A 27960-nucleotide genomic window follows, 5' to 3' on the forward strand; every position below is an offset into this window, starting at 1 on the left:
TTTTCAGTTTCCCCCCCCCTGAGGGATTGCCACCTTATTATGGTCTGGGGGTTTACGTGCCTCAGTGACCTTAAGAGCTAAACCTGCAGGAGCTTAGTCTTAAGGTGGGACACCCAAGTTGGACAGGTCTGAAGGTAGAGGCCTGACAAAGTGCAATCCACTTCTCCAGATTGGGGTTGGATACATAGACCCATTTCTATGAAGAAAGCATCGTTACTATAAGCACAGAAAAAAAAGTGCTGGAGCATGATGTGTACACATGATGCGCCCTTCACAAATTCCTGACTGCCCCCTCATATATGCTGCCTAGAACTGGCCCTGATCTATGAAAGCATTGCTTGCATTGTTTTTGACTGTGTGTGTGTGTGTCATCATTGAAAAACATGGTTGGGAACTTCCACAGGAGTGGTTTTGAATACTTTGCCATATTTGTGTCCGTGGACAGATTTTGTCACTGTGATATTGTTACAATCGTAAATGATGTAGTCATGAAACTACACTTAACTTGACTACAATTTTTGGGGCTCTACCGTAAAAAAACTATTATGGCTGTAACGTCCCGTGACTTAGCAGAAGTAGCAGTAGGCTAGTTATTCCCAGTGGCTAACCATGGTGGCTAACTGCCAACGACGAAAGTAATTCGCCTACAATTGGGCAAATATTACTTTGTCTTTGAAACAGATATATTGAGGGAAAGCTCGAGTTTTTAATTTAGGGCTGTAGAACACATTTAAGGAAAAAGGACCACCTAATAAAATCAAGATCAGATTAAGTGTACACTATATTTAGAATATTTTCTCTGCTTTACCTTGTAGTGGGTGTGACAGCCCTTTCGGATTAGAAACTGAAGCTGTTGTATGCATCTATGCTCTTTTCAAACTCTCCTGACTCCTTCAGTAATTTTACCTCACATTACACAAGAGTTTGACTGGTGATTTAAAATGGTTAGGAACAAGCAAAATCAAACAAAAAAAGAACTGATCGAGGCAGCAGTAAACCAGCAAAACCCATGCTCTGCAAGGTCAAATGAATGTGTTTGTCTATGGAGTCTGGTCGCTTTGAAGATAATGGTTTCAGTTCCCCGTCCGAAAGCTCCATAACGGCAAGGAGATAATAATAAAATATTTAACAAAATCGTGAACACTGAAACTGATTTTTTTTCAAACTAGCCTTTATTTAGGTGTTAGCAACTGAGTCAATTATTAGCTAAATAAGCTTGTGTATCAGTTACTTGAGGCCACTAATTTAGGCTGGCCTCTCATCCCTGGACACAAGACTGGACATCAGCCGTCAAAAATACCAGGTCCTCGATGTTGTGTATAAACCTCTTTTGTAAAACTAGTTGCACATTATAGAGCCATTGACCCCGAGAGGCAACAAAAGTAGTTAAAATGTCCTTGTTGTTTGTTTTTTGAGGCCACACATTAATAGTTTGAGGATGTGACCAACCCATCACTTCGTGGTGTAAAGTTCTGTAGCAGACAACTATTTACTTCTGCATTCAAAAATAAGGTGGATAGTTAAGAAAAAAAATGAAGGCAGAGTTTGAAGATAGGTGTGGTCCGAACAAAGATGGGGTAGGAAGGTAGGGTACAGGAAAAGTTCGGAAGTAGGAGAGGGGGCTATTTGACCCCCCAGCTTTATGCCCCTGGCACGATTTGTTGTTTCACCTGATGTGATAGCATCACAAGTATGTTATTGCATGGTGGTGATTATCCTCCACTGATCCAAACTGTATTTCCTCTTTCAGTTCTGGATGCATCTAAATCAGCATTTTGTTCATTATTCACATTAATGTTTTTGAGAAGTAGAAGTTGTGTCAAACTGTGTACAGCAGGGGTCTGAAAAACTAATTAAAGAATAAACTAGCAAAAGACAGAAGTTATTTATTTCCATATATCTTTATTGTCTGTTATTTCCCATATATTTATATATCTTTATTCTATACAGGTGTATTTCTCAATACAGTCTTTTATTGACATACATAGATCTTACATAAGCTTGAGAGGTACTAGAGAGAGAGAGAGGCAAGAGGGAGTTTACTTTCCTTCATAAGATATTTTGGCAGTTAACAAGACAACAGGAGATCACATTACAGACACACACACACACACATTTGAAGTACGATGTACACACACACTTCACGGCATGCACACACAAAAGGAGCTGAACACCTCTAATCCTTTTTGCACAACCACCCTGCGTGCACCGTCACACTAATCAAGGTGCACACGCACAACACTCGAGCACACACGAGAACTGAATGCACACACACACACACACACTCACACACACACACACTCACATACACATCCATGGAGAGAGGAAACAGGTATTCACAGGATAGATTACACCAATACCAGACTGACTAGTAAATACACAGGTAGATGTACAGTACTCGCCATATTTTAACTCCTGCTCCTACATACACTCTGAAACACACACACAGCCACATGTGCATACACACACACACTTTTTTTTGGTAGAAAGTAAAGAGCAGTAACGCTGATTTTCAGACGATGTCATTGATAATGTTATTAGCTCTGATCCATATTTGGTTTCTATTACTGACAGTTATGCAGTATGACAACAGAGTGCTGGATGTCACTGTGATTAAACAGCACGATGTCATGAAATGTCACATGTAATGTTCGTCATACTGAAGTGTGGGACGTCAAAATGACAGCAATGGTACATTATAAAATAAATACACAGTTTATATTGCAGTTATAGAATGAATACACTTTGATGGTTCTGTCTGTGATCCATTATTTCCACTTGACATTATAACAGTCTTTTTCTGACACACTGACACACACACACACACACACACACACACACACACACACTCATGTCACTACTAGGCAGTGCTTCACAGTGTAGGGAACTCATCGCAAAATCCGTCGCTCGTCCGAGATGCCACCAAATGAACACAGGCTGACAGTCAACACAACAGAACGACAGCTACAATATTGAAACATCTTTAGAAACATGAACAGAACAGATATCATATATTTGGCTTCAGTAACAGATACCTGAATTTTGCTACATATTGGAATGCATAACTTAACAGCATAATGTGAAAATGGGAGACTGAAATGTAACGATCTGGCCTTCTGTGTAGCTTCTCCAGTATATTGTCTGCATGAACAGAGACAGTTTCATACTTTTTATAGTTGTATAAAATATATTTGTTTGTCTATATAACCTGAAGAAAGGTCGGTCACTAAATAACTTAGATGACACCTACAAGAAAACTCCTTCAGTTTAACTGGCATAAAAAAACAAACAAAAAAGCTAAATAAACTACTGCAGCCTGGCTCCGGCTAACGGCACCATTACTTGTAGATGTTGGTGTGATAAAGCTAAAAACAAGTGAAGGAGATGTATGAAAAAGAGGCAAAAACGGTGAAAGGTAGCCCCCTTGTCCTGTAGTTTTGCAGTTTGTCCAGAAGAGGGCGCTCTATATGGTTAGAGAGGCACCTTCTCTTGGTCAGGGTTTGGTCAGACTGCATTGGTAACAATGAAGTCTCTGTGTTGCTCACTGCTGGGCTCTGGAGTGATACTCTTTAACAGACGCTGTGAACGCAGAGAAGGAGACAGACAGGGGAAAATGAGGGACAGAAAAAGAAAAAGAGTGAATTAAACTGATATACACTGGAAACAGGCAAAGGCGTAATGTTAATCAAGGTTACAGTCGATTTAATTTGGTCGCCTCTCAGAAGCAGAACATTTATTTACCATAAAAAGATTAAGTACAGTAAAGTGGAGTGTCTTGCTCCCTCCAAGTGTGTTTTAATCTAAGCTTCTCTGTGCTTTGTTGACAACAAAGAAACAATAACAAACTGTTGTGGTATCTGGTTAGTGTCCCTCTCACCAATGCTATCCAAATCCAAACTGTTCGAACTGATCTTTGAACAGCGGTTATCGTTGATAACGTCTTCACAAACAATGATGTAGCCGAAGCATATTGGCCACCTGCCAGTTCCCCCTCAGGTGACATTGTTACTGTTTTTTAGGACTGTTTCTGGTGGCATTAACACTTAGCATAGCTATCAGCCCAGCCACAACCATGTTAAGAGCTCTGTGCAGGCAATCGATATGTTGAATAATTCTATGTACTGCCACTTTAAGCCACATTTTTATAATAAACTTTTTCGATTTCAGTAGTTTTTAAGTTGTTAAATGTTGTAACTGGGTGAAGTATTTTATTCATCAGGTGTCTGGATCTTAAGTTATCAGAGAAATAAGCATTGGAAAAACACTGCTTTTTAACATAAAACTGCTTTATTCTGTATTTTTACAGGTTGTAATTACTGGATCTGTTTGTTTTGGAGAGCAGGAGACCTCTGCGGATAATTTAGCTTAAGGAATTCTAACTGAAGCTGATTGCAGAAAACATAACTATGTTTTTTTTACATTTTTAAATGACATTCAGTCAGACACCATTTCAAAACTGTGGCAGACTATCCTCAAACACATACGACTTGACTCAGAAACATTACAAATTCGGGAAGAACAAGAATGGTATCCACAGTGAACAAACATTACAGATGACAAACACACAACCCAGGTCTCACTACAAAGAGACGTTTTGACCTCGCTTGGCCTCATCTGTCCCCATGAGTTACATTGAAAAAAACACTCCGTCTTCTTTCACACTCACATACACAAAAACATGTCTCCCTGTGTGTTGACAGTGTGTGTCAGTGTCATTGTGTAGCCTGGCAGCAGTGTCAATACTGGACAACCGCCAGAGACGTCTGTCTACCAGCCTCTTTGATGTCCCCCTACCTTCTGTCAACTCTAACAAAGATAATAATAATTATAATGATGATTATGAGGAAGACATTTCGTATTTGTATGTAATATGTAAGTCACCAGCTCAAAATATAGAACAAAGAGTAAATACACACCTAAATACACAGAGTCATTTTATCAATGATGCTGAATTGGCTACACTTAAGGTTTGCATGCAGGGTGTTCTGATGCTAAAGCGCTGTTGAGGACAAAAGCCTGGCCTGCTTCTGAGCTGCCTACGTGACAGCCTTACACGTGTTGCAGAATGTGATTGATGTGCAATAAGTGTTAGGAGTGTGTCCCCAGGTAATGCCCTACGTGTATGCATGTGCATGTAACATCTATGGAGCCTGGGAGTTGTCATGGCTTTGCTTTAATCTCTGGCCTGAGCCTCCTCCGTGCTCCTTTGATCCTGATCTCCAGACATGTGTTTCACTGCAGAGGGGAGACCCTGACAGTGCATGGAAAAGAAAGAAAGGAGGCAGTCCCTGTTGTTGGAGAGGTGTCAGTAGAAGAACAAAGGTCAGGGGAAGTAAGAAGGAAAGAGGAAGAGGATAAGGGAAACCATCTAGCAGAAAACACTGGAAAACAAAGGAAATGCTGTACCTGTTTGAATGTTCCCTTGGCATTGAGCAAGTGGTAGACCATATAAGTAGGCACACAGATGAATGAAGACACCCCGATGCAGTAGCCCAGGACAGTGGTCCATTGCGGGTAGTGGTAGTGGAACAACCTGACCTCTGGAGGGAAGGCCAGGAAACTGAAGATGATGAACTGCACACAGGAATAAAAGCAGAAGTCAGATATAACAGGGATCAAACATCAGGATATATGTAAAAAAAAAAAAAATAATAATAATTAAAAGCTAAACCTGTAGTATAAATACTGTACACAAGCCTCACCAGAAGAAAGCAGGGGCAGATGGCCACCCAGCAGATCCTCCAGAAACAACCCGGGTAGAAACCAAGCATGAGCTGGATGTCGTTACAAAAACGGTTGGTACCTGGAACCCACACACACAATCACTACAAAGTCCCAAATATCCGGAGAATCTTTATCCCTTTTCTCTCACGTGTCTGCAACTGAAACTACACACGCACACACACTAGACAAAGAGCTGAGGAGATCACAGTATGGTAATAAATCAGTACCACAAGTTCTCAATCTGTGTTTGAAAACAAACGTCAGTGCAGTGTTGTGTTACCTTTTCCGACCAACTTTTGCTGTCATTTACAACTCATCAACACCATCATCACAATCACTCAAACTTGCCATAGAACCAGGAAACAGCGATGACTTCAAGCAGGACCACAGTGATGACTGCAGGCCCTGTAGCGTACTCCTCAAACAGCTTCACCACAAACGCTCCTCCCTGACACACCAGACAAGATGAGAGAGAGAGAGAGAAAGAGAAAGAGAGAGAGAGAGAGAGAGAGATAAAGAGAGGAGAACTTTCTGTAATGTGACTCTTATGCAAGAGGCTTCACCTGACAAGTCTAAGGGAATGATTAGGCAACTTTTAGGGTTTAGGGTTGCTCAAATCTGATTTCAGATAATCGTTAACTGTAATCAATCACATTACTTAAAATACAGCAGCAACATTTAAGATACCTTTGATCAATATGAGCTACTTTATTGCTATATAACTTATATGAATGGGAGTTGGATGTGTGAGAAATATTAGGAATTATATGTGGTCTTGAAATGCAGAACTAGCAGGATGAAAAACAGCTTCTTTCCCTGGGCTGTCAGAACATTCAACACCCACAATATAAATCTTAAAAAATCAGGATACAAAAACTGCATTCTAAATGCCCATTGTGCAATATAACTGATATGTGCAATACACACTATCTACCTCGTCCATACCTTTTGTAGTATTTTCAGTGGTCATTTACTTATTCTTATATTTATTTATGACATCACACATGCTTGTTTTTGTCCTTGTTTTTAAATGTTTTACTCATGTTTGTTTTGTTGTTAAGATTGCTTTAACTATGCACCTTAAGCAGTGGCACTCCCAATTCCGTTGTATAGTTGACTATACAATGATAATAAAGGCTATTTGATTTGATCTGAATTAAAGGGATACCCCCACGTTGATCTCAGCCCATGTTACAGTGATTTTGCGAAGAAAAATGTTTTTCTGGTATACTTCCATGGGAAATAAAGAATTAAAACACTTCAGCGTAAACAATCTTTGCTTTATAGATTACATTGAAGCCTTTGTTTACTTCAACTCAAAGAATTTATTCATCCTCTGTTCACTGCTGAAGTTTTCATCAAGAATTTAAGAATTTAAGGTTTGGGGCGTTGGTATTTCCTTTGTTCCTAAAGTTTTTATTTTATTTTTGTTTTAATTGTTGTTCCTAAAGTTTTTATTTTATTTTGTTTTAATTGTAAATACTTTTTATATTTCTACTTATATTGTAAATTGTTAATACAATATTATATTTTTATTTGTTTATTTGCTAATACCTTTCTTATATTTCTAGTTTATACTGGTGTTTACTGTTTGTGTTGTGGGGCTAATAGAGGAAATCTTAATCTTAATGTTTCTTATTCGTAGCAAATTATCAAAATACACCTCCCACCTGACTGTCCACATGTACATGTGGATAGTCAGGTGGGATACATTATAGAATTATCTGTGATATAAATTTCATCAATAAGTTAAGGTGCCGCTTTTATTATAGGTGCTTCTTTGATAGTAAGTTGTGTGTAATGTGGTTATTTAACTTACATATGTGAGTGTGGAGAGAGCCCCGAGGTAACAGACACACACCAGGCCAAAGACAAACCACTCTCGTCTCTTTGCCAGGAGATGAGGGAACTCATCGAGCATAGCTGTGATGACCCCCTCCAACCCTGCAAACTGCAGAGGAGTCCACCACCGAGGTGAGGGAGACAGAAAAAAGCAGAGAAGAAGTTATCAAAGGATGAAGAATGAAAAAAAAAGATTCAAGGTGGGATGAAAAGAGAAGAAAATTTATCCAAGAAACATGATACCCCCTAGGCTGAGAGATTTAAGAATCTAAATGTTACTAATCAACTGTTTGATCTAATCACTTCACCGGTAGTATCACACTCTTTTAATAATCTCCAGTACTGAAAAACAGCCAAAGATGCCAAAAAAACAAAAAAAGACAAAGAGACAAAAGTTAAGCCATGAGTCCAAGAACAGTGGCACGTTTTTCAGTAATATCCTCAGTCATAAAATGGAGAAGCATAGCAACCCCAATGCTGATTCCACACAGATTATCAGTACATGATAAGAGCCTCGCGGGTCTCTCCAGCTGGCTGCCTCAGAGCAGATAAAGACACGCTTATGGAGACAAGATCGCCACACAACAGTGATATGAAAGTCCTATCATATTGTTTTCGCTGACTGTTATCCAAAATGGAATGAGCAAGGACAAATAATACCCGACACCTTTATGGAGCAATGAGTACAACAGGCAAATACAAGTCAAACAGAACAAGGCATTTGTCTATATAACAAGGCAAATATGAAACCCGAGAGCACACAGGAGACTCACACTGGGCAACAAAATAATCAGGTAGATTACAACAAGGGGAGAGGAACATGTGAAGACAAAGGAAACATCAATTTGAGCATCTTAACTTTTGCACTGAAATAATCAGCAAACTAACCGTGCTGTCCAGACCCAACATAATGATCATGAGGAAGAAGATGATGGCAAAGAAAGTAGCAGCAGGCATGTTTGCTATGGCTTCTGCGTAAATGATGAACAGCAGACTGGGACCTGGAGGAAAGACAGAGAGGCAGGTTAAAAGGGTTCATCTGAATTCATCCTTCACCTGCACTTTCTCCAGAACTACAAATGTGTGGTGCTTCATTCAACATGACATGAAATGAACAGTCATATAATGCCAAAGAGTGCCCTATGTTTTTTTCCTATGATGTGTGACTTAGTAAAGAATGATGCATTTAGGATTGTTTTTCTACCAGCATCCTTGGCTACAGCAGATACATCCTGCTGCCTCATCTCAGCCATGTAGCCCAGCACGGTAAAGATGACAAAGCCAGAGAGAAAGCTAGTCAGACAGTTGACAGAGCTGGTGACCAAAGCGTCCCTGAGATGGAGAAAGGAGAGGTTTGTGGGCTCAGGAACAAAAAAAACTTTGAGAGAAAGCATTTGAGATATATATTTAGACTACTGGAACCTATGAGCAGGCTATTGTTCTACCTGTATAGATGGATGCTGACATATATTTATAAAATGAACATTTCTGATAATTGCATTAGAATATTTAAATGATTTCTGCAGAATTCTACTTTTTGGATTGGTAAGCAGGTTTCACTGGCGTGCGAAATATACAACAAAATGTGTGTTTAACAGAAGTTCTCACTTGTAGCAGTTGTTGTGAAACGGGTTATAGCTGGCAAAGGCGAGGAGCACACCAAACCCTGGACCCAGTGAGAAGAAGATCTGAGCTGCTGCATCAATCCACACCTGAGAGAGTGTTGAACGTTAAACAGTGTATGTTTAAGGTATGGTTCACAGATTGTGGTGTTGTATGAGGTACTTATCCATAGTCAGTGTATTGCCTACAGTGGCTGGTAGTTAGCACACCCCTGGCATGGAGAAGCAGGCAGGAGTACCGACATGGGAGGTAGGCATTGTACAATTGTGGCCGGGTTTTTTAACCATCCACATGCCTGCTTCTACAAACTGGGGGCATGTTGACGGTTTCTACTGTAGGGACAACATTGACTCTGTGCCTCATACAATGCCACTTACCTTTAAGACAAGATTTGCGCAAAAATTTAACACCAACACAAACATTTCAGACCAATAGATCAGAGACAGCCTAGACTGCTCCAATTGACTCACTGTAGTGCTAAGCAGTTTCTCCCAATCAGGTTTAAGATAGAAGACCACGCCCCTCCAGGCCCCTGGCAGAGTGGCCCCACGGACGAGCAACACCAGGAGGACCAGGTAGGGAAAGGTAGCAGTCACCCAAACTACCTAATGCAGAAAAAAGACAAAAACAATTCACTTTCTGTTCACAAACTCTTATGTGTAGTAAGTCATAGCAGCTGATATCCGGTCATACTCAATAATCACTTTCTGACTGCCTTTCTAACCAACTTTTCCTTCCCACGATGATGAATGACCATCCTTTTTCTCTGCCTCTCTGGCTCCATCAATCCATCCATCCATCCACTCTAAACTGACACCCCCATTAGCCATGCAGGCGCCCCTTCGGTTACCTTTCCAGACGTCTTGACTCCTTTCCAGATGCTGAAGTAGACGATGGTGAAGATGAAGAGCAGGCAGAGGGCCAGCTGCCAGCTGACAGAGCCCAGCTGGTGCAGTCCTGGGGAGCGGTGGACCTGCAACACCTGGCGACTGGAAGGAGGGAAAACGAGGCAGTGAGGGATGTTGGCGTTGATGGGTGAGGTCGGAGGGGGTCCAAAGAGGGAGACAAGTCAAGTGCATATAAGAAGATGACATAAGAGGAAATAGAGGGTCATGAATATCAATGAAAAGTGGTGGACAGGGGAAGGAAGAAGGTACAAGGAATGTGGAGAATCATAGGAAGTGAAGATAGGGTGGACAGACGGGAAGTTGGGAGATTTGGTGAGTAGAGGAAAGGGAGAGAGCATAAAGGAAGGAGATGTGATAGAGAAAGGAACAGCAAAATAAAAAAAATGTGAGAAAACAGAAAAGAGGAGAATGATAAAGTTGTGCGGAGGAAAGGGGTTAATAAACCGGACAGAAGGGAAAAATAGAAGGGTATAAACTTTTCAGCAATGAAAGTTTACATAAGGGAGATGATAAGGAGACCAGATAAAAACCATGCTAGAAAGCCTCGATTGACTTTATATCAGTTTAAAGAAGCCAATGTGAAAAAAACATATTGCAGGGCAAAAAAGGAGAAGTCTGAAATGAACAGCGAGGTTACCATCTGGTCACAGGTTAAGCACACAGAGCTCGGACGATAAAACAGAGACGTGATTTATGTTGAAAACAGGAAATTCTGGCGCCAGACTGAGTTGCGGAATTTGTTACTTTAAAACCTGTATTAGGAAAAGTCAACTACGGATAAACGCTGGATCTTTCTCAGCGGAGAGACACAGGCACGGTTGAGTGAGCAGCTGATAAAACTGAGCCAGTATAGACTGTAGAGTCCCAGAGCAGGCGAGGATAAGAAAGACACAGCTCGGGTTTTATGTTACACTAAAATAAATACCAAATTGACTGAGTTGAGAGAGTTAATTACAGTGAAAGCCTCATGCCGAAGATTGTTTAACACTTAGAATATTGTAAATATGAGTTTAAATTTTCCTGTCAGAAATGTTTTTATTAAATAAAAGTTCATATTTGTCTCTGGGTGATTTAAGGAAAAAAAAATTTCAATTCTGCTTCCTCGCTATGTTCTCTCCTCATCTCCTCTTGTCCTCCACCTGCTTCTTTAACTAACGAGCTAGTTCATATTTTTGACAAACTGATTTACAGTGTACTGAGAGCATAATAGTTTGTTGTAATATCTATATGAGCACAATAATCTGTTAGGCAACAGAAGTGAAAAGGGAATCACTATTGGCAACTCATGTTAATAGAAGAGAATTTCATGGATTACTTTATGAATTCAATTTATCACACACACACGCCATGGGCTAAGTGACTCAACACTTGATTATCTGCACATTAATGTTGATATATTCTAAACCATTTAGCTTTCTCTAAAATGAGATATAACTATATATTTTAAACCACATTTATGCAGCTTTGTAATAAAGACATCATCCAGTGATCATCCAGTCATTATCTTAGCTGAAGAATATTTACACCATGTTATCGGGTTAATCTATTTGCTGTCATTTGAGTCTATAGAGCTTCTTAGCTTTGCTCCTCCACCACCACCTCTGTCAAGTCCCTGTTTATGGTTCCCTCAGATGAACTCCAATTGAGTGCTATTTATAGAGCTCTACCCCCATAAATCTAATCAACAGTCAATGCAGAAGTCCATCAGAGAAGTCAATCAAATTAAACCTTTCATTCTTCTGCAATTTGGACTGATTGTACAAATGCTTTGGATTTCATGTGTATCTTTAATTCACTGTCACAGATCAAATAGTATGTGTGAGAGCAGACTTACACAGGAAACAAAACAGGAACAGCTCCCTCTAATTTTTGTTTGTATCCATGATTGGCCTTATTTGGCACCCATTCATTCCTGGGATATGCCAATATTGTTTTATTTGCATTCTTTTCTTACGTTTGTTTTTACAAATAGCTGGCAGTACTTCTACCAAGATAAGTAAAAACACATAGTTTTCAGAGTCCACAAATTGTTTGTCTAATGAAAGGAGACGTATGTTTTAAATTTAAGAAATATACATTTTTAAAAAAGTGAATATGTGCTATGTATCTCATATGAGTTGTGTCATAAATAAAGTAGGAATTAAATTTAACTGAATATCATTGAATTGAGATTATTATATATTATACATTATTATATTAATATATAGATTAATATATGTTTTAGCTGGGGTTTGTTTAATTTTCCTGTAACGTCAGTACTGATGATCGTGTTAACTCTGTTTATTTATTAAAACCATACATCAGTTTCCCTGATGAAGAACTGAAGTTCTTTTCCTTTCAGCTTTTTGTGGTGGCATGCTGATAGACAATTGATCAAGTGATAATTATCATTCGGCCTCCGGTAAATTTGGAGTTGACTTAACTTCCTCTTGATAGAAAATTAAGAGAAAATATGAGATTTTTGTTTAAGAAAATGTTAATGCATGAGGCCTGACATATTATATACTTTGTTCTTGGCATAGTAAATAGCTCCTTTATCACCCTTGTACTGCTAACCAATCCAAGCTGAGATCAGTGATTGTTATTATGAAATTCCGATAGCTTATTCCTGTTATGTCTTCACAACCTGTAATCCGAGTGGATTTTGAAGAGAGGGATGGTGATAAATCTGTCAGTGCCCTTAAACACCTGAACCAACCCTGTAATAGCTCTCTGCAACTCCCTCCTTCACTTGTTGTCTCCCTTCTATGCTAGCTCTCCCCCTACGCCTCTACATCCGACTTACATGCACTTACGTATAGAACTCCTCGGCGGGGGAGGTGGAGGAGTTGGACCACGTCACATTGCTGTCGGTAGACATGTAACGGTTGCAGTTGATTGTGTTCCAGCTATTGCTGCAGGTGGTCCAGGGCAGGGTGGTCCGAAAAGACGATAGTAGATAGTACAAGGCCCAGGCCATGATGGTGTTGTAGTAGAAGGCTATGTAGAGGGCAATGATGCAGATGGCAAAGCCAATCCCTAAATGAGTGGGAAAAATGACGGTTAGCACAAAAATAAGTGAGTGATCATAAACTTCCAGTCAAGGTTTTTATTAACCGTCCTGTTATGTTAGTTTTTCAGGAATAGCAATAACATGTTCAATTATCCAAAAGTGTCAGAAACTAAAAAATCCCAAGAAACATTGTTTATATTTCTTTAATAACTAAGCAATTTACCTCTCAAAGATCATGGTTCGACAAGGATAATTCACTCTTTTTTCATTAAAACTATTTTCTATGTACATTAGAAAGACCTACATATAAGTACAATAGTTTTACATTACATTATTTTTATTTATTTATGTATTTTTCTTTCTATGAAAAAATACTTTTACCTATTTTTCTTAGATTTTTAAACTTTCAAATGGGTCAATTTGACCCGCAACATTAAGGAGGGTTAAGAGAATATTTTGTTTATTATCAGGTACCAGTCAGTCACTCCTTGAAGAGACATCAGTGGTGTTTTCAAGCTAATTCAAGTTACTATTGGCTAAGTGGATGACATTTCCAAACAACAACAACCAACACACTATCACATTTCTGAGCATCTGGCATTTGGCATCGAAATGTGACAATTTCCATAACAGAGAGTCAGTATATCTCATTAGACGAACAAGACGCAAGGGATGCTCTTCAAGGGAACTGTACTGAGGGGAACAAGGAGGTTAAATGAGCTGTCTCTCAGGCTCTGATGGCTTATGGTCTTTTTTTGTTCTTCTGCTGCCAATTTTCCTGCGAGTAAGCGCTGTTCTCTCATGCTTTCTATTCCAAGATATCACTATGAAGTCATTCCTCCATATGTTCTGGTTTCTCTCCACTCTCCCTGTTACCTTTGAAGATGGGGCAGATGTATTTCCAGATGGAGATGCAGCCGCTGCGGTGGAACTGGCCAAGAGCCAGTTCCATGTAGAAGAGAGGGACACCTCCGAACACCGCCATCAACAGGTAGGGCAGCAAAAAGGCACCTGGACAGAGACATAAGGACAGAGGAAAAGTGGGGGTGAGAGAGGGATTTTTAGGGTTGGAAACAAAAATGTGGGGATTAATGTGGAGAGGGTAAAAACAGCGGGGAAAGTGAGAGGAGAATAAATTATGGACGAACAGTAAAAAGTCAATTACACTCCTGAGAATTGTTATGCGTTCACACTCTCTCTGAATAGCTCCCAATATACAAGAACATTAAAAAGCACTCTGTAAAAATCATTAAATATTGCAAGTACCCTATCATTTACATAACCCTAGTCCATTCAAAAACAACAGAGTGTGCTTACCCAGTTTCATATAACTCTCCACTAAATATGAGGAAAAACACAATAAAAGAGTCATCGTGTTTAAATTCTACAATGACAAATTAGGATGACTGCGATGTTGGCTGCTAAGTTAGGAAAATATAAAAGTGATGAAGGGAGAATTAAATGGCCAAACAGAGAGGAAGCGAGCTGACAGCCAGATCTCTGAACTCTCCAACCTATCGTGCAGAGTTCGATAACACATTTCGCTCTCCATCTTTCTTTCTATCTGTTTATCAACTTATTTCTATGTGCATGTGTGCATTTGTATATGCAGGGCGGCCGACGTGTGTGTCTCGTGCCTTTGTGACACCAAAGCAAAGATAAGGGTTGATTGAGCAGCTGCCTGGGAGACAGGTTATTAAGCAAGGAGAAAGAGACTGAAGGCGTTCTCATAAAAACCACAATTAATACTGTTGCCTCTATCAAGTCTCTCCCAGTCGCCATCTCTACCTCGCTCCGTGAGACACACACAGAACACAGGAAATTGCAAAGATTTTATTATTGCAAATTCAATAAAAGTAGAAAAGGGAGGCCCTTGTTTGCCGCTAGGTGAGGATTGTGTTGTAACAGAGAGCAAAAGCAGACCACACAAACATCAGCTTTTGTATCTTAGATTGTGCAAGAAATTAGCTAAATCAAGTGCTATTCATAAACAAGTTTGTTAACTGCAGCATTCCTTAAACAGTAAATCTACACCCTGTTAAATTTAGCTGTTTTTTTTTTTTTTAAAAGAAATGATGGCCTATTAGAGACATACCTCCAACTTTAATGATGTTAAAGGTTACTGGCAGTAAACTGACTTACTTCAGCTGCTACATATATTTTGAAAAATATGCTGCAGTGCAGTTTATACCACTAAAGAGGCTTTTCTTATTTCTAATCCTTGAAATCCCTTTCACTCTATCATAGGATCTCCTGTACGCTGATCTCCACCCCACTCCTTATCTCCCTCTTCCCTTTCAAACATCTTTCGCCCTTCTCACCTCCTCCATTTTGGTAGCAGATGTAGGGGAAGCGCCAGACATTTCCCAGGTCTACAGCGTAGCCAATCACAGAGAGCAAGAAGTCCATCTTCTTGCTCCAGGTTTCTCTGGGCCTCTCTAAGCTGGTTTGTTGGACTACCAGAGTCCTGAGGCCTCCCAGCGGTGCTGACGACCCGGTGCCTCCACCAGGCCCGGAGGCTGTCCCTCCAGAGTAAGCTGCACTCCCCGCTCCCTCTCTGGGGCTCTGAGGGGTGGATGTGGTAAAGCCATTGGACACCTGCTGTCCAGAGCCAGAGTTCAGGCTCTTGGGTCCTCTCTCTGAGAGACCATCAGCCAGCATCAGTTTACCATTTTCCTGCTGTGTCCCCTCCTCTTCTCCCCCCACATCCTCTCTCCCTTTCTCCTTCTCTCCCTCATTCTCCCCTTTGTCCGTTGTCAACATGCTCGTCAGCATCATATCTTTTGTCTCCATTGGGTCGTGTTGATGTTGGTGTTGGTGAGGCGGTTAGGGGTGGAGAGAGGTTCTCAGTGGCGTTGAAGGCAATGTGGCGCTGCTGGCTGATATGGCGCCCATTAGGGGGACAGAGGGGTTAGGAGAGCGACGTACTTGTGCAGTGGCGGTGTTGTGACAAGAAAAAACAAATTGATTTTCTTGGACAGGTAAAGGAGATGGGGAATGGGAGAGGGGAGCTTGACAAAAAAGCGAGAGAGAGTTGGGGCCAGAACAGGGGGTGGTGTGCGGACTGAGATGTGTAAGAGTCTGTTGAGCAAGAAGGAATAAGAGAAGACAGAGGAGGGTATAAGTGAGGAGCAATGTGTTTGAACAGGATGTGGCCAGAAGAAAAGTTACAAGAATCTTGGATCTTCTCCACAAACTGCTCGTCCTCTGAGACACTCAGTGATGGAGCAAACTGCAACACACAGGGAGAAAATCCACAGATAAGTCATAGGAAAAAACGTATTCAGCTTAAAATTATTTTTGAGTGAACCCATGATGTAGAATATTAAAAATAAATCTCAATGTTTGTGTGTAAAGCAAGATGTGAAAAATATTTGAATGTCATAAAAAGGTATGGCAAAAACTGACGGGATTGTACTGGGACACGCTGATTGTCTAAGCTTTTCTCATGTTTCTCATTTCACGCTGTCTCTCAGTTGCATAACCTATTTGGATGCTTATCTGATCTGAGCCGTATAATGGGGGAAATTAGAGAATATACACAGCAGCGCTTTTGTAGGCAGGAATCAAGAGAGAAAACCTTGTATGGCAGAAAACTAAAGTAAAGATGCTAACATGTGATACCGGTAAAGAAGTTGTCTAGTTTTTAGTTGTTACCAACGGCAATAAAATAATTAAGCAACAGATTCAACATCAGTGAAATTTGGAGAGATTTATCTTAGTTATTTTGGGTGTGAGAGGTTAAAAATATTATTGCAACTTATGGTTTGAAAACTAGTATACTACCTTATATTCAATGTGTTTGAGTACAATCAGATTTAGTTGGTATTTTGCCTGCAATTTCTATTTCAGGTGTTTTAGATGACAGACTTTCAAATAAATGGTGTAAGATGAATGCAACATATTTAACTCATTTATTTCTTAAATACATGCTAAATTCAAATTACTTTATATCAGAAATGTAATTAAAACATAAGTGAATATGTAGTTTTTGACTGTTTTGTACATGACGTAAATGAGCCAAAGCAAAGTATTAAGTGGGTTTAAAACATGTTCATACAAATTATTCTACAGCTGCTTCGCAAAAAAAACAAAAAAACTCTAAGGGAGACACTGCAGATGAATATGGTAAAAACCGTGAACAAATAGATATCATAATGAAAGTTGTTTACTTACATTATGGCAACAATTTTTTGTATTAAAAGTTTTCAAAAATGTTATATGCAAATGCAGCATTATCTAACTTTTGGAAAATGTGTATTTTGGTTTTCTTCCCACTGGTCTAAAAGATCAAGTTATGGAAACAAAAAGCCCCGGATCTTAAAAGCTGACCAATGTATAAAAAACTTTTTCTGCCTTGAAAAAGGAGGAAGACGGCTGTGTATGGATAAAAATTTGCCAACAAACTACACATTAAGTACAGTTCAAATTCACACACACTCAACATACAATGCTCTCACATGAGTAATGGCTCAAAGTGAAAGAGGTATTTAAAAGGGGATTTGATTGTTTATGGTGTTAGCTCAATTAGTAATGAATGCCAGAATGTAGGAAGACTCAATTTACATGGAACGCCTTTATCTTAATTAAGAACGAGTGTCCTGCAGTGTTTCACGGCACGACATTGACTGTTCACCAACATCTGACGACCACACAGCAAAGATACAGTCATGTACCTGGACTCTGGGGAGGGAAAGAAACACTGGCTAACCTTCCACTCAACACAAACATTATTCTCATACAAAAACACACTTTAATTTCCTGATGAAAGCAATCATAAGTTCAACAATGATTTAATTTCCATAAAAACTGACTTTCTTATTTTGGTCTGTTTCAGATTTTTTTATGAGCTTAAATTTGAAAAAATTCCACTGGATAGTTAGTAACTTAAAAGAAATATAAAAAATGTAACTAGGTTTTTTTCTTTCTTATCCACTCGACCACACTTTATAAAGCGTTCCTCTATAAAGCGCAAGCTGTATCGGCTGTCACACTGCCTCACAATAGAAGGTCAAGAAAAACAAACAATGATAAATGATAATACTAAATCTGACCTGGATGTGTCGAAACACAACACAAATACACTAGGAATTTACATTTATAATTCAAATAAAGTTCAAAAACAGTTTTTTCTATGTTGCTTTAATCAAAAAACAAACTCTATATAATGATACTGTATTATAAACTTGAAAGTCTACTGATTACCGGATACCAAAAATGATTTGTTTTTCTTATCTTGTAGCGTTCGACAAAGAAGACTTTAATAAAGAAGGGCAAAGTAAGACGATAACATCAAGAAAGATAAAACTGAAAGAACCCATTAAAAAACAACTCAATTAAAACCTAGACACTATTTTGAGCCATTTCTTATCTTTGTGAACTCTATTTAAACTTTGTACAAATCAGCCGCTACGCTGACACTGTGGAAGTAATTACATTAAAATGAACAGGAAAGTAAAAACACCAATAGTATTTTTATCCCAACTTGCATGCATCCCATACATTACCTTAAGAGATGGTAAAAGAGGATAAGTAGTAGAACCTGTGGTGGCTACAAGATACACAAACAGCAGCAGCAGCAGCAGCAACTTCTACTCAAAACTTAAGAATCCTACGGCGTTGCAAAAACTTGCCAGAGAAACAGCGTGCACTAGCACATCAGGACACACTGTTTGCCCATTGAGCTCTCAAACCTCTCTCATTTCTTTCTCTCCCTCTCTCTCGCCCTCCCTTGTTGTCCCTCTCTCCCTGACTCTCTCAACCACACACACACATACACACATGTTGCGTTCAAAGACGCACAGCCAGACACGCAGACTTACGCGGAGATTGATGCATAGATGCATGCGCTCAGACAGAAGATACTAGAGAAACATTATGCAAGCACGGACATGCATGCTTTGAAGCTTGGTTTGATACATACAATTACAAAACAAACAGCAGTAACTTTAGTGCAGCTCTGACACAGTATGATCATCTCTCACTCACACACACACACACACACACACACACACACACACACACACATACACACACAAACACGCACACACACACACACACACACAGGGAAGTCCTACCCATGAGTAGCTGTGTGCCAATGTGGGGCTCTGTGTCAGGGTGCTACTCCATACCATCTGTTTCTCACACACACACAGACACGCACACGCGCACACACACGCACATGCGCGCACACACACTCACACACACACAGACACGCACACGCACGCACACACTGAAGCCCTGCTGGAGTTCTCACACTCCCTCTTTCTCCATTTTACTCCCTAGTTCATTATGCTTTTACATCCCTCTCATCCGTCAATCTTTGATCCCCTCTTTACATTTTTTTGTCTTCGTGCCATCATACACACCTGCTATGGGGAGAGTAGGCTCTTGGTGCTTTGACCCCTGTTACCCAGCATTTGAGTGTAAAATATTTGGTCAAATTATGTTTAAAAAGCAGCAGCTAAAGAAGTAGTCAGATCCTTCACTTCAGTAAAACAATTTTAAAGGTATTCATTGTGCAGTAAAATGTTCCCTGGTTTTGGATTAATATTACCTCTGCATTTTACTGCTCTGTGAAGATGCATTTCCAGCTGATCAAAGAGATTTTTCTCAAGACAAAAAGAAACACTTCACCTCATTTTTTGACTTGAGGAAATGTACTTTCCAACTTAATTCTCTGATAGGAAAATGAGCATAATTTGCAATTTCCAAGCTGATTTTTTATGTTTAAAAATGTTTTACAGATCACTAGTAACAAAACTTAGTTCCTCTCCACTGAACATAACCCACATGCTGAACACTGAGCTTGCTGCTGGTGTTACTGTAAGGTCAAACATGTGAGTCCCTGAATCATCTTGCTTACTGCACTCAGTGCAAGGCTGGTAGTGCTGGGCAGCTCCCAGGTAGCAAATCTTGCCTCTGTTACTATACTCCCCCAGGTTATTGCTGAAATTAAAGAATTTTTGCCTGCTTAAGTAAGGTTTAAATAAGTGTTTTATAGACTGATACAACTCCTCCACTATTCTTTAGTTTTATATAAACTTAAAAAATACAAAAAGAAACTTTGTAAAAACACGCATTTTGACTTCACTTCATACATCATGTGCACAGGCGGGCTTAGAAGTCCAGACAGACACATGCACAAACATGCACACACTTTCTCACACACACCCACCCAAGTTGCATAAACTATATTTGCAATCACACGGTTGAGTTAGAGCAATCCTAAATAGTAATTTATAAAATCCTAAATGAGAAATTAAACTGCATTTCATGCTGGAATTTAAAGTATCCCAATCAAGATCTGTGTATCAGCTCATGAGCATTTGCTTCTGAAATCCCCAAGAATTCCTGAAAGGCACAGGCTCAGGGTATGTTTTTCTACTCTCAAACAACTCCTAAAGCATTGGGCTCTGTGCCAGCTTTTGTAACCTAGCTGTTGTTAAACACAGACCAACACCCTATAGTCTGAGCTGTAGACATCAGGAAAGGGTGAGTGAAAATGATGTGTTGATCAGAGTCGGCTTTAGCAACTCTCAGGGGGTTTCCTGAAAAGTTTCAGACTCGTGACAGTGGTAGGTGAGAATAACAAGACCAAAAGGTCTAGTAAATATACAGTATCTATCGAAAAGATTTCTCTCCATGTCTGTTGATCTGAATTTGACCAAAGACGAGGTTGGATATTATACATTTAAAATTGAATTGTTTTAATTGAGTTTAATTTGAATTTATCAGTGCTCTCTGGTGGACAAATATGTAATGGACACACAGTTTACATCAAACTGTATTTATCACGCATTTCTATACAGCAATTCCTTGTAACCTCTGCCAGGAGTTCATGTTTTTGGCTTGGTTTATCAGTTTTTCACCAGGATTACAGAAAAACTGCTTACATAATTCAAGCTGTTTTATAACCTTAGGATCTGGAAAAAAGGCCCAGGCAGAAAGGGTGGATTAAAAACTTTCTATTCTTTCATGAAGAAGGCTTTTAAGATGGTAAGAAAGTCCATCCTTCAACTGGAGAGCTTGAACTCAAGCCTCTTTGTCAACAACCACCTGCACTGCTAAAACATCTAACGTGTGAGGAAGCACTGGAAAAATTACCTTGTTAGGGCAAGTTCAGGAAAGTATTTCTGATTGGCAACTCCATATCACTGATCAAACAATATGACTGAGTTAACTCATTGCATCATATTTATTCTTTATCCTTGAATAAATTGTAGAACAGGATATTAAATAAAGGAATTAAATTATATAGTTTTTGATGCAAGTATATTTAGTAACGCAAGGTGATCTCAACTAATTATATACAGATAACTGCATTTTAATTCTTCCAATTGATTTCAGTGATTTTTTTTTTGCATTTATGTGACAGATCGACAGATTGGGAGAACACACATGTACATGATGCATGTGCCTTAAAAAGCACTCACACTGACATTGTGTCTCACAAGAAGAGCACAGCAGCTCATTCAATGACACAAACATTTGTTTTGTACTCTTAGACATGCACACATACTGCAGGAGCAACCAAGAGACCAACCTGACAAAATAATTACTGAATTTATGAGATCCTTGTTTTATTCAATATGTTTTCTACTGTGCTCCACAAGTGTGGACTTTAGTTTGTCATGACCACCTGACTTCATGCCAGCTTGAGCCCTGGCTAATTGAAAAATAAACAGTGCAGCCAGACATGGGAGGGGGGAGATGTTTAGTGCCTTAGGTTGCTATTCTGAAAGCCTCTACACTGCTACCACATCTGCACAAACAACACTCAACTAGTCAGTGGAACTTGTAGTACTTTAAGAGGAAACTACTCCCAAGAGAAAAGAAAAACACTTTCGGCTTTTACACGTCCCAGATTGTAGGGTAGCCTGATAAGTGCACATGCAAACACATTTTAAGTGGCAAATTGTCAAGACATGCACAGTAACCTGCCCTGAAGGAGAGATTTGCTTCGATTTGCTGTGCAGCAGTTGCACAAGATGTTGGGGAAATGTGGGACATGTTAATGTGGGCATTATTCAATTACGGTCACTTTGCTTCTGTACAAAATCTGTCTGTTGACCCTGTCATGCACCCAGGACAACTCTGACATACACATCCACAAACAATAGTCATTCTCAGACAGACAGTGATTGCCATTTGCACAGTCATGCCATTGTTCCAGCTAACGGAGAGGCTCAAACACGAGTGGTCTTGCAAGCAAAATACTTCATACAGCTTGCTCAATTTTTACTTATTTAACAGATGCTGCTGCTGTGTCAAAGGTAGGAGTTATTGTGATTTATTATCATTATTTTTGTTGAACTCCTGCAGTCCTGTTCTTGCTCTATCTTACAGACTGTCCTACAGATTCATGAAACACTGCCTTGATTTGTCTAACCCTTTGTCATTTTTTCAAAATTCATTTACCTATAACTTGCAATATTACAGAAACATATTCTGTCCTCCTGGTCAGTACCGAGTCCTCATCTTTCCTTGTCTGTGTTCGAGCTTACAGATGAAACTGTAATCCAAATCATCCAATAAGGTAGTCAGAGCTGAGAGAAAATACACTGAGCTTAATACATCACACACAAACACAATGAAGAAAGCTTTCTGCAGACACATTGCTGTCGATGTCTTCAGTGACACCTTCATCAAAGTCAAATGGTCAGAATTAAAAATGTGTCACTGACAAAAACCCAGAAAGGTAAAAACTTTTTGCGGATTAAAATAAGAATTGGACTGCAGCCAAATTAATTTGACCAGAGCCACTGGACAAAAGGCTTTAAACATTTTTCTCTATAAGCAGATATCTGCTCATGAAAGAAGAATCTGTAGGCTAAGGACAACATTTTGGTATCAGAATTATGTGGCTGTTTATAGTCCAAGTATAATTGATCAATCACGCTGACGCGGGCTTTAGCTACATGCAGGTAAATAGTTTGTATGGAGAGCTAAAAAGTTAGCCGAAATATTACCTCAAATCCCATCAGCTGTCATCTGACAACAATTTCACTCCACGCAGAGAGGCAATCCTCCTATAGATATTGTCTCAACTTCAACTGAAGTACAGTGAAGTTGCTAATCAGACTGTAAACAATGCGCGAGGCACGAAAGAGGAAGTCTTGGCCCAGTTATCTATGTAATGGTCATCCACTGGACATTCACCTGAACCTCAGAAATATTGGCCCTTCAGCCCCAGAGGCTAAATTGTTATCAGACTGATAGCTAATGGATTCGATGATTGGATGCAAGGAGGGAAAAAATGTTCATAGATATATATAGAAATGATGAGTGAAAGAGAAAATGTATATGGTTTTGTGTACCAGTTTTCATGAAAATAATTAGTAGTGGTCAAATACCATTCTATGCTCGCAACGTCAAACTGGGTGTCATAAAGATTAAAAAGAAGGATGTGGGCAACTACAGACATGAGATTCAACGTGATCACAGACCGCCATACTGTAGTATGACTGCCTACCAAAACAATGAGGTGCCAGCACACCTTAGGGGCTTGATGTTTTACTGACGCCTTAATTATCAACATGAAATCTCCCTTGGATGAACCAGCATCCTCCAACATCACTATTGTGACATGCAGCCACTTAAAATAAAGACGACCCAGAGTATCCAAGAACAGATTACAGGAGGAATGACGGCAAGGGGTCAAATACTACAGGAGGACAACCAAAGCATTACATAATACTGTTACAGGAGAACTTCAACTTTAACTTTGTGTCATATCAGTGTGTGTAGTATATGAGAATAAACAGTGTTATGCTTCTCTCCATGTTGGCAGCGACCCAAGCTCGCTGCTTATTTGCCAGCAAAAGTGAATGTATTTCACGTTATTCAGCTGACTGACTGGCAACATGGAGGGAAACCAAGCACTTTAAAGAAAAAAAAAAGTAAACCAATCAATTCAGAGGCTACTCACACAAATATTGTCAGTGCTCATTACAGAACAAAAAAATATTTTTATTCCAACACTTGTATAGACACCACTTGGTTATCAAAATGTCAGAGCATCTATTTACGTAAGACATCACAGTTCTTAAAAAAACAGCATGACATGAAATGGCTTCAGGCGGAACAACAAACAATGACAATGAAAACAGTACACCTTGAGGCAAGAACAAAACATGTTATTGCTCTTTGGTGTCAGATGATGTTGAAATGCAGATGGTGTTAATGGTATTAGCATAAAGCCAAGTGCATTTTTCAAAGGCTAAACTAATGGCTTTACAGTCATGATGTGACCCCTACAGGTGGGAGTAAAGCATCTCTGACATGTTGTAGTGGAAAGATATATTCCAGGACCACCTTGTTAATTATTAGAGATATCATTATTAGGGCACAGGCTATGTGCTAGAAATATTCCCCATAGATCTAAATGAATGCTCGCAGATTTGTGAAAGGACGGAAAAAGTAAATACTGAAGTTTCATTCAACAAATGCCAGAAGCATGGCCTGTGGGTGGTTGAGGGTAACGGCTTATGTTATGTTAATTATTTTGGGATTTCTTAACTGAATGGCTCTATGTCCACATTTTTTTGCACAGTGGGACCTGACCTTAGAAACTCTTTCAGATAATATTAAATAAAACACAAAAAAATAACAGTACACAGTTCTTGCTTGAAAATGAAAAGATAGTCAGTAAAAAGCAAGCTTTCTATTGTTTTCCCTCTCTGAGCCTCTCTCTTAACGTCAGAAAAGGATTAGGGCCACATGTGAAGTCAGAATCTTGATTTTATTCTCAGAATTCTCATTTTGATTTAATTCACATGTGGCCCTAATCCTGTTTTACACTAAACAGAAGGAAATAATCATAGTGCCCATTATATTTTATCTTGCATTGAATACAAAAATAAACTTCAGATGTAATTAAGTTACTGTGTAAAATATGTGCATATTCATGGTCACATTTCAAAGTATATTCAAAGCACAAAATAATTAAATAATAATAATGAAATGGCTAACATGTGGATGTTTCTACTTTCTTTCTTTAATCTCAAAGATTACCAGACCACTTTTGAATGCCTAGAGACATTACAGAAATAATACAGATGATGAATGACAAAAAGAAAATGAATAAAAATAACTCACACTTAAGCTTACACAGAAAAAAATAAATTAAATAAACCCTCACTGGCTAAATTGTGTCACTGGTCCTTGGCTTACACACTTGCACTACATATAATTCACACAAATGGCTATCACTATACATTTGAAGCAGAGATCTGATTGGAGGACTGTGATTGTAAGCGATGAACCTTCTGGTAATAAAATTATGTAATTGTAAAGAGACTGTCAGAAAGGTCTTACCTTGATATTTTTAGCATGACAGCTTGTGTTGTCCATGGAGTGTCTGGTCATCTAGTGTCCAAGACGTCGCCCATCAACGCAGTCTAAACCCAATCACACAAATCACACATGCCTGGGCTTACAGCAGGCCGTATACTGCTCTGCCTGGCTTAAGACGCAAACACACACACTCAAGCATGCATGCACCCACTCACACATGCTCTCTCTCTCTCACACACAGACACACACACAATCACACAATCTCTCTCACACACACACACACACACACACACACACACACGCTGAGCTTTAGAAAAGGATCCCTGCCCCTAATCCAAGACTCCTTGATGCATATTTATAAGAGGGCCAAGGAGGTCTAAGAGGGGAACACTGATACATAAATTATATGACAAAATGTAGAAAACTAGTAAGGTGAAATATTTACATAATGAAATGTGTGTGAGAGAGATTAAATGAGTCCCAGCCTGTCTGAGTCATGGTCTAACTCACCCTAATGAAAGGCACCATGCCAGGTATGGTAGTACAGTCAGGCTACATAGACTTAATTAATTATGTGTATGTGTGTGTGTGAGGAGAGAGATATAAAAGAGGGCAGCATGTGTAGAGGCAGCCACCACATGCAGCGTCATGTGTCCTCTTTCTTTCTGTCTCACCCAAACACACCCACGCACACACACCGTCCAGTCTAACCTTTTTGTTAAAGCCAGTCTGTGTGCGAGTGTTGAACGTCATTCCAATCAGCATCAACTGAAGTACTAGGTTAATCCTCATTGCAACACACACAAATCCACACAGGCACATACACACAGACACACACTGAAAAGGGGGAAAAGTGGAAGAGAATAATGACACCAGGTGTGTGACTAATAGTCCTGTATGGTTCAACTGTGGGTTAATTCCTCCTGTCAAACAAAAACATGGAAACAATCTGAGGACTCAGTTTTGATATAGGCCTAAGGACTTGAAGGCAAAAGTTCAGAAGTTCACAATCCTGCTTTTCCCATACCAGAGTGAAAACATCCACAATAAGTGTTTTGCCTTCCCAGGATGCCTTCAGGAGAATAAAACTGAGGCTGTTGAAACTGTGAGACTATACTATTTAAACATACAATGTACAGACTGCACCTCAAGGGGTTAAATCTGACTCTGACGTTTACACCAGGTTACCTGGTGATTAACCTTTTCCAAATCACTTTTCAAGTCCAAATATAAACAAATATTTACTGTACATATATTAGCCCACAGCATCCTAACTCCTGTCATGACCAACTAACTACTTTTAGATTTTGTGATGCACAATCAAGTTACAACGAATAACACAATCACCTGTGCCCTGACATTACAGAGCCACCACAATAAAAGATTCCATGAAGCTTTTACAGTGAAACACCAGCAGCAGGAAGTGCCTCGCCTCTAATTAGCAGTGATCAGACACAGCCGGTGTATGGCTGTGAAAGAGCATTTTGTCGGTAAAAACGAATAAATAACCCTTCTACCTTAATTTAATCTAACAAAGTTTTTATAGTAAACAATAAAATAAAACAAATGTTTTGATTTAAGTTTTTTTTTTTGTTTGAGCTAAATTGTAGCTATTAGTTATGCTAATTTACTGAACAGTTAGCTCAGGTTAGCTAGCCTGATTGATTATCGTTAATCAAAGGCTCTGGCCTAACTGAAGTTAACCTGACAAAATAAGACCTAATTAAAAGGCCGCACATATTATAAACACAATTGTTTGAGATATTACACCAACCTTAATTAATTTCCCTTGATTTCAGAAGCCTAAATAATTGGCATAAAGTATTCAACTTCTTCACAGCTATTCATTAACGTTACCTGGCAACAGAGCCGTTGAAGCTTTTGCCTCCTCTCTCCTGATTGGCTGTCTGATATGCGCAGTTAAAACAATGAACCAATTAACAAACACATTTTCTGCTGCAAGGGATATGACAGGCGCGCACGAGGGAAAACATTGCAAATACATTATAATTATTGCAATAGAATTACTTGTATATTTTGGACTTGAAAACTTTTATAAAACAGAGTGCTTGCAATGACAATCTAGACATTTTCAGGAAAGACTAACTCTTACAAACAATTACTAAACCATGAAATGAAAGAAAAATCACTCTTCCCCAAAGTTTGACCTAAAGGCCCATAACGCATGTTCATATTTTCTTCTAATTCTAAAAGGTTTCAACCAGGTGAGCTGAGGTGAGGAAATGCTTCCTGAGGATTAGGTTGGACTCCAACAACATGCCAATGGTGTTGTTTTTTCAAATCTGACACATACTTAAATGCAACTAGTGCTTCAAATTCTTTACAGTTACTCTTGGTTGAATAACTAATATAAACCTATCAATCAATCAATCCCCACCTTTTGACCCACACCACAGAGTTCATTTCAAAATGACATATTATAATATGAAATCACCTCCCATTTCCTCTGGAACATTATGAAACCGGGGATTTGCCAGCTAAGATTTACAGCTTTACACGTTCCTCTAAATCAAACCCAGATAAAAGAAAATACCATTCCTCTGAGGGAAGACT

At 39.3% G+C, this 27960-nt stretch overlaps 1 protein-coding gene across 4 annotated transcripts; it reads right to left on the minus strand.

The window, feature by feature from the left end:
• Positions 1-1888: 1888 nt before the first annotated feature.
• On the minus strand, positions 1889-26606 carry slc6a4a (solute carrier family 6 member 4a). 4 transcript variants are annotated; one of them, XM_059331035.1, is made up of 15 exons: positions 25897-26606; positions 25408-25490; positions 15411-16321; positions 13966-14100; positions 12893-13115; positions 10040-10178; positions 9660-9794; positions 9175-9278; positions 8771-8898; positions 8455-8567; positions 7544-7675; positions 6073-6172; positions 5703-5803; positions 5407-5574; positions 1889-3579 (listed from the first exon to the last, which is right to left on the minus strand). In XM_059331035.1, the coding sequence occupies exons 3-15, from the start codon at positions 15880-15882 to the stop codon at positions 3505-3507; spliced, it is 2025 nt and encodes a 674-aa protein (XP_059187018.1). In that variant the 5' UTR covers positions 15883-16321; positions 25408-25490; positions 25897-26606; the 3' UTR covers positions 1889-3504. The 4 variants fall into 4 exon arrangements, with proteins under 4 accessions (XP_059187018.1, XP_059187019.1, XP_059187020.1 ...); XM_059331036.1 differs by lacking the exons at positions 25408-25490; positions 25897-26606 and adding an exon at positions 18597-18811; XM_059331037.1 differs by lacking the exons at positions 25408-25490; positions 25897-26606 and adding an exon at positions 17656-18572.
• Between the last annotated feature and the right edge of the window lie 1354 nt (positions 26607-27960).

Source organism: Centropristis striata, chromosome 4, assembly GCF_030273125.1.
Source record: "Centropristis striata isolate RG_2023a ecotype Rhode Island chromosome 4, C.striata_1.0, whole genome shotgun sequence".
NCBI classification, from domain to species: domain Eukaryota; kingdom Metazoa; phylum Chordata; class Actinopteri; order Perciformes; family Serranidae; genus Centropristis; species Centropristis striata.